This window comes from Sciurus carolinensis, chromosome 11, assembly GCF_902686445.1.
Source record: "Sciurus carolinensis chromosome 11, mSciCar1.2, whole genome shotgun sequence".
In the NCBI taxonomy this organism is placed as follows: domain Eukaryota; kingdom Metazoa; phylum Chordata; class Mammalia; order Rodentia; family Sciuridae; genus Sciurus; species Sciurus carolinensis.
This window is the reverse complement of record NC_062223.1, coordinates 65,417,046-65,431,064: the sequence shown is the minus strand read 5'-3', so window position 1 is coordinate 65,431,064 and position 14,019 is coordinate 65,417,046. Positions and strand designations below refer to the sequence as shown.

Here is a 14,019-nt window from a genome sequence, read left to right as displayed (position 1 = left end):
TTTGGACTACTCACCTCCAGAAGAGTGAAATGATAATTTGTCTGTCATGTAAGCCACCCAGCGGACGCTAATACTCCATGATTTATGGAAGGAGCCAAATTGGTCTTTGCAACTGGATGTAGGCAAGTGTCGTGGCTGAAGGGCTGGGCAGTGGACAGCTTGGAGAGGTGGAGGAGCTGACTTGGTGATTTCAGAAGTGTAGCCTGAGGCCCAGCCAATGATAGTCCAGCGAGCAATGAGCAAGGGCGATTTTTCCAGAAAGGGAGAACTTGAGGCTGTCTTCCAGGGAGGGGTCTGCTGTGCATGGCAGAGGCAGGAAGGACCTTCCCTCTGGGTCTCAGGTCCTGGTGCCCTGCTGGCTGCCTGCTTACAGACCCACAAAGCTAGCTGGCAGTGTGCACAACAAGCTCCCACTGTTTGCAGGGTTTTAAAGCCTCCTTTCTCAGAGACAAGAAGCAGGAAGGCCAAGAAGGATGCATCTTTGATTACAAGAACTCCAAGTTCAGAGGAGCCAGGCTATCTCCACAGGGCACCGAATAACCACAAAAACCCTTTTCTTAATCAATTGTACTTTATTGTCAGTTATAAATATTTTCCATTTGTCCCCTATTTACAGTTGCAAAATAGTTTATGATATTATACCCTCACCCACCATTCGGCATCTTTCTATAAACTCCATGAAAATTGAAAAGGAAATAAAAAGCTCTTTTGGGGGCCTGCTGACCTGGTTTCCCCAGACTCCAAACAGCCCCACGCGGACAGCAGGCGACGTTGCAGCTGGTGCTACACAGTAGCAAAGGGTGGGCCGAGGCGGCTTGGGCAGGTCAGGATGCCAGGCTCCTCAGGACGTTGGTGATGCTCCAGTGCTGGCCCGAGCACTTTTGCAGCACCAGCTGGAAGCCGAATTCCATGTCGCTGTTCTCCTGCAGCTCCAGACAGCGCTTGGACTTGCGGTTCTGGATGGGGCCTCCCTAGGAGCCAGGGTGGAAGTAAGGTCAGAGGACACAGAGGCAACTCAGAGATATTCAGGGAGCCTGGTGGCCAGTGGTGGCCAGAGCTGTCTGTGTGGTGTGGTACTCCCCTCAGACCTTGGCTCTCCCATCTCCAATGTATATCTCCTCCCAAAGACTGAACGCTGGCCTCAGTTTCCTCACAGTGCCCTATTTTGTGAGGACAGAGACCTCCCTGTCCCAACTTCTCTCTGCCTGCCTGGTCTGTGGCACTCTGGTTTGCTCCTACAGCTCCTACTGTGGGGCTGGGCTCTGTTCTGACAAACCTAGTTCTTTGGGACCACTGACACCCCATCAGCCTGCATTTGAACATCCCCTGGGGCCTGGGAGCTCCTGCTCTTAGAGTCTGTGCTCCCAAGGGACCTCTGGAGTGCTCACCTCAACCAAAATCGGGCACTTGGACACTGTTAGACCATTAGACTCCCCCGATTCTGGACATGCATGGTTACTTGCCCTGCTGTTGGTGTTTCAGAATGTTCTGTCATCCTGTATACACAGCTTATGTCCCAAAGTCCCTAGAAGGAAGTGATGCTCTGCTCTCCAGAGCAGCCCTACAGCAGCAAAGAGGAAATCTCTAGCTTTTGTTTGCAGTGAAATTCCTGCAGGGCTCAGCCTTCGAGGGCTGTCAGCCGTGAGCCTGGGGCATCAGCCTGGACTGTCTGAGCACCTCTGTTACCTCCAAAGTTGTGCCCAGCTGGACTTGACCTCCGCAGGGGGTGGAATTGCTGGACTGGGGTTGGCCTGATGAGTGTGCACTTGAGTGTATATGGCCAAGCTCACTTTTTCTCTGAAACCAACTCCTGCATATCTTATCTTGGCGGTAACCTGGTATTTATGTGGGAAACCTAGCTATGGTTTATCCATCCTCTCCTCAGCATCCAGCTAGGCCGGCCCCAGGTCCTACCAATTCTGCCTGGCTCATGTCCTGTGACTGTCCTTTACCCCTCTCCCATCATGCTTGCCCTGGTTCTGCCTGCTGTCAGCTCTCACCTGGACAACTGCATTAGCCTCCTGAGAGAGGTCCCTTCCAGCTGCCAGAGGTGGGCAGTGGTCACCTCTTTAAAGTGTATGTGTGGCCTGCAGGACAAGGCCAAGCTCTGCAGCTCAGCACGGAAGCCCCTCATGGCGAGTTGCTGCATCTCTCTCTAGCCTCATCTCTGACCCCTCCCCAGCTCCCACCTTGTTGCTGCATCCATACCAAATTCTTTGCAGTTTTCTGGATCCACGTCCACTCTGTCAGGGCTCCTGGACTTTGAACAAGCCATACCCCAGCCTGGGGTCCTTCTCCATGCTTCCACAGCAGGCTGAGCCATGACTGTTCCAAAGCCCAGTCCCTGCTGGATTTCCACCTCCACCCACAGCACTGCCCCCAACTCCAGTCCACCCACAGGACCTGTCATTCTTCATCACAAGCCTTCTCCAGCTCACAGTGGGCAGTACGAGAGGGAAATGGCAGACATCTTCTGAAAGGAAGTCATCCCCAGCCAGTCATAACCATCCCCATGGCAACCACTGACAACTCAAGAGGACATGAGGGACACTGGCAATATCTACTGCAGTTGAACAAATGCCCCCATGACCCAACAATTCCAGGTCCAAGTTGGTATCTAATAGGAGCATGGACATGGAGAAGAAACTCCAAGTTGGAAACAACACCCATCAAGAGTAGAAGGAAGCCGGGTGTGGTGGCACATGCCTGTAATTCCAGTGACTTGGGAGGCTGAGGCAGGAGGATCACAAGTTTGAGACTAGTTTCAGCAACTTAACAAGACCTTTAGCAACCTAGTGAGACCCTGCCTAAAAATAAAGTAAAAAAAAAAAAAAAAAAAAAAAAGGAACTGAGGATGTTCCCTTCACCAAAAAGAAAAAAAAAAGTAGAAGGAATAAATAACTTGTGGTATATTTTCATAATGGATGAGACAAAGAGTTTTCATAGCATTGAAAACAAACTAAGGATGACTATCACAAACACAATGTTGAGAAAAAGAAGTCAGATAAAAGAATATATGCATAGTTCTACTTATGGAAATTCCCAACAAGCAAGATAAAACAGTGTTAAAATCAGGATGGTGGTCCTCTTTGGGAAGAAGGATGTAGGAAAATGATTGGCAGGTGATAAGGGCGGTGCTTCTGGAGTGCTGGTAGTGGGCTCTTTTTTGACCTGGCTGTTGGATAGCTAGGCATTTGCTTTGTTTTAAGTTGAGCTGAATAAGTATTTTATACATGTTTCTTTATGTATATGTGCTATTCTTCATTATTCTTCAATTAGCAAAATCAAAGCAAAGACTCCAGCTCCCTCAGAAGGGACTTTGAGAAGCAGGCGCAGGAGGCAGGGAATGAGGAGCTGGAGGCAGAGGGGTGTGGGTGAGGGTATGGGTGTTGGCGAGGGAACATGGCATTCCCAATACCCGATGTGTGAGAGATGGCCCAGATCACAGGAACTCTTCAGACGTGTCCAAGTAAACACAGTGGAGTCCCTCTTCCTGCACCCCACACCTGGGGCCCTCCCCCGGGGGGAACTGTGACTTATTGCCTCCACAGCAGAGGGATGGCAGAACAAAGGGAAGGCTGAACAGTGTGGCCTCTGGGACCACAGGTGCAGGCTCTGAGAAAGCAGAAGGAGGAGCGGCCATGGAGAAGACCTGGGATCCACGTTGGAGGAGACCTTCAAGGCCAGCCCTCTCTCCCATCTGCAGGCCAGTGGCCTCAGTACTCCAGTCTCTGCTTGGCTCCTCCTGGGAGGAAGAACTCAACTCTCCCAAACAAGTACCCCCTCCCCAGCTGCTCCACCATTGGGCCAGTCTCCTCCTGCTGATGTCCCAGGGGTAGCCACCAAGGGGCCCCACGCAGAGCCTCCTGACTGCCACACCAGGTCCACCACTCCTCCACCCTGTCTCTCCTCAGTTCTGTGCTCTCCACACTCAATCCCCCAGTGCCTTGTGGGACAACGTTGTACAATTTTTCCACCCCAGGACCCCCGGGTGCCCTTCATCCGACAAATTCCAGTTGTTTGGTGTTGCTCAGAACCGACCACAGAACAAGGGCCACCTTCTCACTCACACCAGACAGTAAATAGGTTTCTTCAACAGAGCCAAGGGATTGGCACTTCTGGTGGCCAAACCTTACCCATGACCAAATCTGGGACAGCCATCCAAGATTCCTTGAGTTGTTCCCTCAGAACCTGAGGTCCATTTACGGTACCCATCTGGGTACCTCACAGGCCGGACTTTTGGAGCAGAGGAATCCCCTGTGGCACTTGCTCCAGGCAAGGCCAGCCCGTTGCTCTGCCAGCCCAGGTGCCTACAGCTTCCGTGTCAATCTGCTGGCCCCAAAGCCTGAGCGTGTCTGCCGCCCACACGGGGCTGGATCAAATCACTGCTGCTTTCTTTATTTGCGGTGGAGGGGAGGGTACTGGGGATTGAACTCAGGGGCCCTCAACCACTGAGCCACATCCCCAGCCTTATTTTGTATTTTATTTAAGACAGGGTCTCACTGAGTTGCTTAGTGCCTCGCCTTTGCTGAGGCTGGCTTTGAACTCATGATCCTCCTGCCTCAGCCTCCTGAACCACTGGGATTACAGGCCTGTGCCACCACTCCTGGCTTCACAGCTGCTTCTTAAGTGGACCTATCACCAGCCTCGCCCACCCCTCCAAACACCCTGCTGGCTCTGCCATCTGTGTCTCTCAAGGAGGCTGGGAGCAGATTCAGGCAGGGAGCCCCAAACCAGCCAGCCCTGTACTCCAAGTTGCATGGCCTGCTGGGGTTCAGACATGAGGCAGAAAATAGGGGTGCTGGGCCGGGACACTCAACATGTGGCAACCCCTTGCTGTCAGCTGTGTGGTCCTGACCAAGCCTTGCCACTGCCTGGTTTCACTGTCTGGGAGGCCACAGGATCATTTCTGATGGGAAGCCCGTTGATTAGCTAGCTGTAAAACAGTAAAGGGACGTGATGCTGCTCACAGGACCAGCGTGGAGGTTTCAACAAAAGTGCCCACATGCAGAACGTGGGGCCAGACCAAGCACTTGGTCACTCTGCTGGAGGTTCTGGCTCCTCAGTATGTCCTCAGGGGCCAGGCCAGTCCTTGCCAACAACGAGGCTGCTTCACAATCCCTGGACTGCAGGAGTTTGGAGAAACTTGTCCCAAACAGAGGAGGCACGACCCCCTTCTTCCCCGCCAGTCACTCAGGCACATTCTCAGCCAATGCTCCTGCCTTCCCTGGGGGCCTTGCCAAGACCCAGAGGAAACGGGAGGTGGGGGCAGAGGGCTCTGAGAAGTAAAGTGCCCTTCAGAGGCTCTGACGTTTCCCAGGCCCGACCCTGCCCCACCATGCCCTCAGCACCCACGAGGCAGCAACAGCCAGTGTGGCCCCTTGGAAGGATGTGGAAGAAACAGGTGGAGGCCAAGAGCAGTGAGGCTATCTGGGGCTGTCAGGAGGGCAGCATGGGAAATCTCCCTGCCTGGAGGCGGAGAGGAGCACCTTCTAGAACAGGGTGAACAGCCTTGGAGTGTCCCTTGGGACCACATCTGGGGTATGGAGAGGGCAGCCAGGTCCAGGGTAGCCAGAGCTACCTTCCTTCTCAGACCTCCGTCTCTCACTGAACAAAGTCGGAGCTTTTCCCTCTCTCTGAGCAGATCCCATTCACCAAAATTGCAAAGAAGCCTTCTTTTCCTGCATTCAGTGCCCTCAGGGCAAGCTGGGCACCTTGGGAGCAGCCTGGCATTGCTACCCTCTGTTCCTCTCTGCACTGGAGATAAAAGTAACAACTGCTGGTGCTTAGTTACCATTTGCCCAGTGCCAAACCCAGAGCTTCCTATGCCCAGTCTCATGCATTCCGCACAATACCCCTGAGAGGTGGACATGGTAAGAATCCCATCCCTGTTTTATGGTACTGGAGACTGAGGCTCAGGGAGGTGAGGGACTTGCCCAGCCTGTGGTAAGTGGTACCGCCAGAGTGGGAGCCCAGGGTGTCTTCCCCTCCCCTGTTCCTCACTAGGACAAGGGACCAGGCCCACACCCCATGGCTGCCTCAGTGGTCATGGGCTAGCATGAGGGAGCTGGTGGTACCCAGTGCTGGAGTGGAGGAAATTCTTAATGAGCTTCCAGGGGCTCTAGGGACCCATTGATCTCTCCCTTTGATGGCTCTCCTTCCATCCACCTGGATTTACTGAGTGTCTACTGTGCATCAGGTTTGGTTCCTGGCTGCTGTGAAGCACTGGATGGGAAAAGATCTTTGCTTTTGTGGAGACGACCCTCTAGGAGGGAGAGCAGACAATCCATTCCGTGGTGTGGTAGGAAATGGTGAGGCTGTGCACAAAAGGCAGAGCCGGGAAGGACATTCAGGAGTGAGCAGGGGATGGGCCGCCATTGCAAGAGGGGGTCAGGGAGATCCTCCACCAAGGGTGAGGCCTGAGCAAAGAATGTACTGGAGAAGGGGAGGGACCCTGGAGGTTGTGTGGGGGTTTCTTGCCTGAGCACAAAATTCCCACACCAGCAGGAGCCTGAGTACTCAGGGAGCCCCAGGAAGCGGATGTGCAGGAGCAGAGTGGGCACAGGTAAGACCATGAGATCCAAGAGGTGAGGTGGGGCTGGTGGGGCCTCGTGGATCACTGAACAGACTGTGGCTTTGAAACTGAATGATGGGGCTAGCCAAAGCAGGCCTGTTAACCAGGCTACTCGGGGTTCTGTGTTGGGCTACAGTGCTGGAGGGAGGAAGGAAGCAGGGCCACCTGTTAGCAGACCCCCAGGGCCCTGCCCGCAGCCTCTGGACCAGTCCCACGGCTCTGAGCCTGGGATTGGGTGCAGGGCCTGTCCCCTGGTTTACCAGTCCGTTGTCTAAAGCATTTGTGTAACACTTACAACTACAGGATCTGGAAACACAATACTTTTAATTAAAGAATTTAAATAAGGGCAATTAAACCTGGCAGGAGAGAAACCGTAGCACACAGAGAGCTTAATTGGAATGGAAACCAAATTAAATATGGAAACAGCAGTAAAAAAAAAAAAAAAAAAAGGAAGTTGAATGTATAGAATTAAGAAGGCTAATAATAATTCCTAGACATGGGTTCCTAGCTCCCAGCCTGTTCCTCCTCCCTCCGGCCCCTCTGGCGTAGTTACTGCAAAGGACCTGAACAGAAGCAAACAACACAGAACCTTTTCCTGGCCTTGGTCACGTGACCCGGGAGCAGCTGAGCTTCTCTGGAGGGAGAGGCTCTCTTTCTCATTTGCAAAAGGGGATAAGGCAGCCTGGGACACTCAGTTTGTGTCTCAGCAAAGCACACTGACTGCACATTGGGATATGGGGAAGTCAAAGCCATGGAGGAGCAGATCCCAGGTTATTAGGCAGCCAAGTAACTCCCTGCCTCAGTTTCCGCAAGTGTGTATCAGTAACGGCTACGTGTGAACCAGCTAGCACCAGACTAGCCCCATTCCTCCTTGGATATAAGCTGGGTAAATGATCCAAGAATTAGAGTCACCTGGGGGCTCCTGAGACACTGTCCTGATTCAGTAGGTCTGAGATGCGGCCTGAAAGTGTGCCTTTAAAGTTCTCAGGTGCTGTTACACTGGTGGCGCTGGTCCAGGGCCACCCTTCAGGGACCACACGGGAGCCATGACCCTCTTTCACCTGCAGCGTGAGGGGAGCTTCCGGAGCACCTGGGCTATGCTCAGGCTGGTCTCTCTTGGTGCGCATCCTGAATCCGGACTCTGCAGACTTCTTCCACCTGTTTTGGAGCCCCACTCCCCCTTCCTTGCTAATTAATTTTCCATGGGCAAGCAGCCCTGTGGGTCTTGGGCTTTAAGCTCAATGAGCTCAGAAGTTTCCAGGTTAAGTAGTTAATGATTAGTAATCAAATACTTTAAGCATGGGTGGGATGTTAGAGCTAGTTAAAGAAACCCTCAGATTAAGTCTGTTTTGTAGAATAAAGTGGTCTTTCTGTATGATGAATATTCAATACCCAGTTTATTCAATAAGCAGTTGGGTGTTTTCTTTCTTAAAGGGGTCTCACCTGTGCCTGAGTGAGATTCTAAATTCGGCCTGAGAGTAGTAGGCTGGAGGTGAGTACCAAAGAACAGGTGCAGAGCAGTCTTGGAGAGGTGGGCTGGTCAGGTAGAGTGTGCTGGGAGGCAGGGATCCAGACACTGACCTGGCAGGGAGACCTCAGTCCCAAGCTCCTGTTGCAACAACCAACTGGTTTTCTAGAGGCAAGACAAAGCCACCATGGTATGGCCATCTGATGCATAAATGCCAGAGTCAGAATTCCCTGGTCCAACTTTCAACAAACTACTTAATCTCTCTGTACCTCAGTTTCATCATCTATGAAATGGGGATAATTTTACTAAGGGCCTTATAGCACTGCCTTGGCTATTAAGGTAATGTTCACAAAACAGAGTAGTGCCTGGCATATAGTAAACACCACATAAATATTTGATCAATAAATTTTAAAAATCTCATTCAGTACTAGGAGCAGGGAGCTGAGCCATCTCATCTGGTCCCTTCCCTAGTCCCTGATCTCTGTGGGAAGAGGAGGAGGCGGAGGGAAGTGCTGACGGCCATAAACTGAAAATAACTAAGAAAACATTCGGGACCTACACAAAGCATTGCCAGTCCCTCAAAACTTATAGCTCACTTGCCCCGCCGTATGACATGAAATGAGAAGCAGTTTTATTCCAGAGCCATATGCAATACTCCATCACAGCCTTTTCTTTTCAGCACGAAAAGTTCTCCAAGTTGGACTTGCTGACGGCACTGGGGAGTTGAAACAGGAGAAAGTCAAGGCCTCCTCCCGAGTGTGGGAGGACTCTGGCAGGATTAGTGGTGCTCCTTGGGAATGTGTTCTGCAAATAGGTTCATTTTTAAGTGGGTTTCTCATCTTGCATCAAATTCTCAAATTAGACCCCACAAGTCAGAGCCAGCCACCTGTCCCTCGACAAGCTTGTCGCTGGGCTCTGCTCTCTTCCAGGAATCTCCCCACATTCCCAAACCTCTTCTTTCCTGGCATGAAAAGGCCTCTCTGTTGCTATCCTAGATATTCGCCACTTGAAAGAATTCACATATGCTGTCCTGAGGATGCAGCCAGCGTAGAACTTACGGTGTGGTGATGCCCTGGTGCCCTGGGCCCCCAAAGGGCCTTGCTAATGCTTCCACTAAAACCCCCAGAGTCGGGGACATCAGGAAACAGTCTGAACATCCCGACATCTTGTCTAATCCTCTTGTTTAAGAAATATTCACGTAAATTTGTACGTTAAACAACATGTGTATCTCTTTAATATATGCCTTTTCCACCTCCTTCCCCTCAGTCTGAAGTTGTAGGAATAAGTGCACTTTAGATTTCTTTTTCTTTTGTTTGCAGTGAGCGTGCTGGCCTCTGAGAACAGTTAATGAAGATAGGGTTGATGGCCTTTGGACTTCCTACAAACTTAGACCTGGCATACAGGTGGCTTTAAGATTTATAACAATTTTTAGAAAGGACTCTTGCACTTGATCAACAGCATGCTAGGTGCCTCCCCTGTCCCAGCTTTCTGGTTGGTGGTGGAGAAAGTGTGGGGGCTTCCAGTCTGTTGATTGATGGACGAGAAGGACATTGGGTGGGATAATGGGCAAGTGTGGTGAAGATCTTCACACCAGGGGTTCAGCTCCTCGGCAGATTCATCGTGCTGAATTCAAGCTGGCCCCATGGAACTTCTAGGTGGGGAAAAAACCCCTCCTCAGGGTTTGCAGTTTAACCACAGGAGCTTAGAATTACAGTTTCAGAGTTGGTAAACCCTTAAAAACTACAAAGTCCAACTCCATTGGAGCCTTGGAGCCTTCACTGGCTGTTGATGATCCTGGTCCTGCCCTGAGCTGCCAAACTTACGGGGCAACTCGGACAATGAGGAGGCAGCTCTGCAGATGGCCCTTTTTGAACCTCTTTGATCCTCCCTCAGATGTGCATGGGACAAGTCTGCTTGACCGTGCACAAGGCAACCCTTCAGACACATGAAGGTGGAGCTCAGACTCCCTGAGATCCTTCTGGTCTTAAGTAGTCCCTTGCTTCCACCATGCATTCAAACATGTAGAGACAAGGAGCACGTTGGACCTGGTGCCCTTGAGCTCCACACGTCACAACAACAGCCTTCCTAGGGAAAGAACCCCTTCAATGACACCTTTGAAGTGGGACACCAACATTTGCTCAACCATTCAGTCACAGAGGGTGTCTCCTTCCCACTGAGGGACAGTCCATTCATTGCTGAGCTTATGGTGAACTGCCACAAAGTTCTTCTCTGTAATGGCCTAGTATCTGCTTCCTCTCTATCCCTCCATTTGTCCAGGGGTCACTTGACCAAATGCCTCTCACTAACACTGCATCCCTGCATTCCAGAATCCCCCTGAATCCCAGTGTGAAGGGAACTCTCAGAAGATTGAGAGACATATACTCAGTGCATATGAATTTAGAATCCTGGTGGGTTCTACCTCCATACAGGTGGAGTCACAAGTTAGAAAACGCATGGAAGCCAACACCAGCACCTCTCATCTTGATGAGATTGCATCAGGTACTGATGTGAGAAATATTGGCTCTTTAGAGATGGGTGTGTTGCTTGAGGGGTCAACTACCATCCACGAACCATTCTCCAAACCCAGAGAAAGGGTGGTCCTGGATTAACAAACCCAACTACCATCACTAAATCCATCACTATGTCCAACAGACCATTGAAATGTTTCTCAGTGTCCTCCCTGCTGCTGCCTTGTCCCCATCCTCAAGGCAACCAAGTTCTCCCATAATGGGGGATGATGGAACAACCCCCTCCCCAGCTTACTTCCTTGCCTCCAGCCTCTTTCCTTCCAGTTCACCTGGCATGCTGCTACCAGGGGGATCTTTCAGGCCCTACCAAGGGAATGGCTATGGTTTACATGTGGTCTGTTCACCTGTTGGAGGCTGGGACCTCAAGTGTGGCAGTGTTGGGTGATGGTGCCTTTAAGAGGTGGGGCCTAGTGGGAGGTCCTTAGGTCACTGAGGGCATTGCTCTATGAAGAGATTAAGGTATAACCCTGAGTTAGTTCTCATAAAAGCAGGTTGTTATAGAAGAGAGATCCTGAGCCATGCTCTGGTTTTCTGCCTCCAGTTGCAATTTTTTCCCTCATATATGAGAGCTCTCTATCTCTTCCCATGGTGATGTCATACTCCATGAGGTCTTCAGTGGAGCTGAGCCAATGCCAGCACCATGCCCTGGAACCTCCAGAACTGTGAACTAAATAAACCTTTTGTTCTCTATAAGTACCCAGTCTCAAGGATTTTGTTATAGTAATGAAAAATTGACCAATACAGAAATCTATCACTTAAGAACCTCTGTAGTCCCTCCCTTGGCTTTAAGGTGAAGTCCAAACTTACTGGAGTGGATTTAGCAACCCTCATCATCTGTCCAACCCCTGACTCTTAGCCTCTCTCTCCCTCAGGCCCCATCACAAACTCTAAATTCCACCCACACAAAATGGTGGATTCATATTCCTCAAATATACTCTGTTCCTTCACGCCTTTGCCAAGGCAGAGCCTCTACTGGGATGTTCTCTTCCCTATCTATGCCTGGGAACTCTCTTTCCAGCTTTCAAGATTCAGATCAAACAATCCATGCATGTGAAGCCATCCCTGAGTTCTGCCGGCAGAGCCAGTCACCCTGGGCTCCCACAACACCACACACCCCTCTGTTTCTTCTCTCATCAACCGGTTTTGTTGTGTTTACATGCCCACGAGCTCCTTGAGGGCAGAGGCCGTGTCTGATTCATATCAGCATCCCTCCTGCCAAACCCCTGTGCTCAATAAATGTTTGATGAACGACTGAAGGAAAGAATGTTCATCATCAGAAAATTGCTCATCAGAGCCCTGCACATCAGTGTCGCCAGGAGACGCTTTCATCAAACTCGGCTTCTCAGTGTCAGTGTCTAACACTGCCCTGGTTCAGCCTGAAGCACTGGAAATTTGGAAGTATTTGGAGGGGTTCAACAAAAGGCATTTTATTTGTTAAACTGAAAATCAGGGTATGAGATAGAACACTAAGATATGCAAATGTCTATCTTTTTTTGTAGGAGAAACTAGGAGAATCACACTAGATTATTTTGAAATTAATTCAGTCTGAATGTCTGCAGAGCTTAAAATGTGGTCCTCAGGAGAGTAAATAATGCATAATGTGAAACCAGAAAGGAGATTTGAAATGTTCCCAGTAAAAGTTTCTTCCAGCCTAACTTCAGCAGAACATTCTAGTTGATAGGATCCCTATGTAACTTGCAAAGATTAAAACTTGTTGCAAGAAAATTAGCCCAAGCATAAGATCAACTGTTTCAGAGGCTCCAGGCTTCCTCTGGCCTTGTTAAGAGTACGTTTCCATCAATGAGATCTTGAGGACAGATTCCAGGTCGCTTGATAAATATTGATCATTTTGCATGAAGCAAAAGTTGCACCTAAGTTAATTATTAAATATCAAATGAGAGTGACTACTCTGGGTTTGCAAATTATGAATTTAATCCTTCCCTTTGGTAGAAGGATCAAAGATGTGGCTGCCAAGGCACTCTGGGAGTTTTAATTAGACATATGCAAAAGCGGCTGAAAACTGCCCAGGCTCCTGAGCTCCACACACCAGCATGGCTTACGGTGTTGCTCGATTTGTCCACACCCTGAGATGAGGGAAGGTGAGAGCTGAATTTTGGGGTATCTTTGCCTCTGGGCTGGGGTCCACAGATGGGGATCTGTTTCCTTGCTGATTCCAGAGCCTCTGGAGGAGCATGACTTGTCAAGGGGCTGGGGACCTACTTCCATCAGGAATACTTACATCTGGGTGACCAAGTCCCCAGAGCCACAGGTACACAGCCAGCTGGGCTATGGCTTGCAGGGGCTGTCTGCTCATCTTCCTCCTCCAGTGAGCTGAAGCAGCACACCTGCCCATCACATCCCTCCTGGACACACCTGCCACATAGCCAGCCCACAGAACCAACACCTGAGCTCCTTGGGTGGGCCTCAGAGCCCACCCTGAGAATTGGCCTTGGGGGCCAAAGCATGGCCATGACAGCCCCAGGGTCATGGTGGAGAGGGAGGAGAGAATGCTAAACATTCAAACTGCGTTTTACTCTCCCTCGGTCTTCATCTGACTCTTCTTCTTCTCAGATCTTCTCTTCAAATTCAGCTCCACAATCTGTACAAGAGGAAGCTTTCGAAATCCCAGACCTAAACGTGCCCTAGGGTGGTGCATCCTCACCTTCCACAGACTCAGGTCCACCAGTTCCTGTGGCCTCCATGACCCCGCCCAGTGTCCCCTCTGGACTCTTCCTTGGTGCTCCCCATGGTGCCCTCCAGGAGTTGGCCACACCTCTCTGAGAACCCTGATGTGACCTGGGTTTTGTATAGGGTGTTCCCCTCCCTAGAACATCCTTCACTCCTTCCAAATGGAGCAGGTCCCACACACTCTGAGCTTCCAAGTTAAGTATCGTGTCTTCCAAGAAGCCACCAGCCTTGCCCCGCCCTCTACCACCATCAACTTCTTGCACTATGCCATTCACAGATCCCCAGGAGGAAGATGAACAAAGGGGCCCAGTAGGCTTGGCTGAAGGCAAGGGCCCCATAGACCCTCATGTGACCCCCAAGGCCCTACAGTCTCAACTATGAACCCTGTTTCACCCTGATGAAGTCAGCAGCACTCACCCTGGGCTTGGTGTGTCCCTTCCTCTTCCTGTGGCCCCAGCCTGCAGGCCTACTTTGTACCGGGCCTGAGGACAGGACACTACACCATTCCTCACCAGCAGGCATTCAACCTCCCTCTGTCTCTCAAGTTGAAGGAGGAAAGCAGGGAATGCAGCCCCATCCTGTCCCCTCTGGGCCAAAAACCAAGCAGAAGAGAGTGACCAAGTATGGGTCAGCAACAGGCCACAGCTGGGGAATCTGGGGTTTTGACTTGAGAGGATGGCGGGAGGAAAGCACAGCCTAGACATTCACACCTCAGCCTTGACCCTGGCCCTCTTCCAATGTCCTCCCATGATTGGGAGTAT

General features: G+C 50.9%; 1 protein-coding gene across 1 annotated transcript in view; it reads right to left on the bottom strand.

The window, feature by feature from the left end:
• Positions 1–558: 558 nt before the first annotated feature.
• The window catches only part of Galnt18 (polypeptide N-acetylgalactosaminyltransferase 18), a 319,132-nt gene continuing 305,671 nt past the window's right edge, over positions 559–14,019 (bottom strand). Inside the window, exon 11 of the mRNA XM_047516346.1 lies at positions 559–971. Coding sequence (XP_047372302.1) covers positions 825–971 — 147 coding nt within the window. The 3' untranslated portion in view covers positions 559–824. The remainder of the gene's footprint in view (positions 972–14,019) is intronic.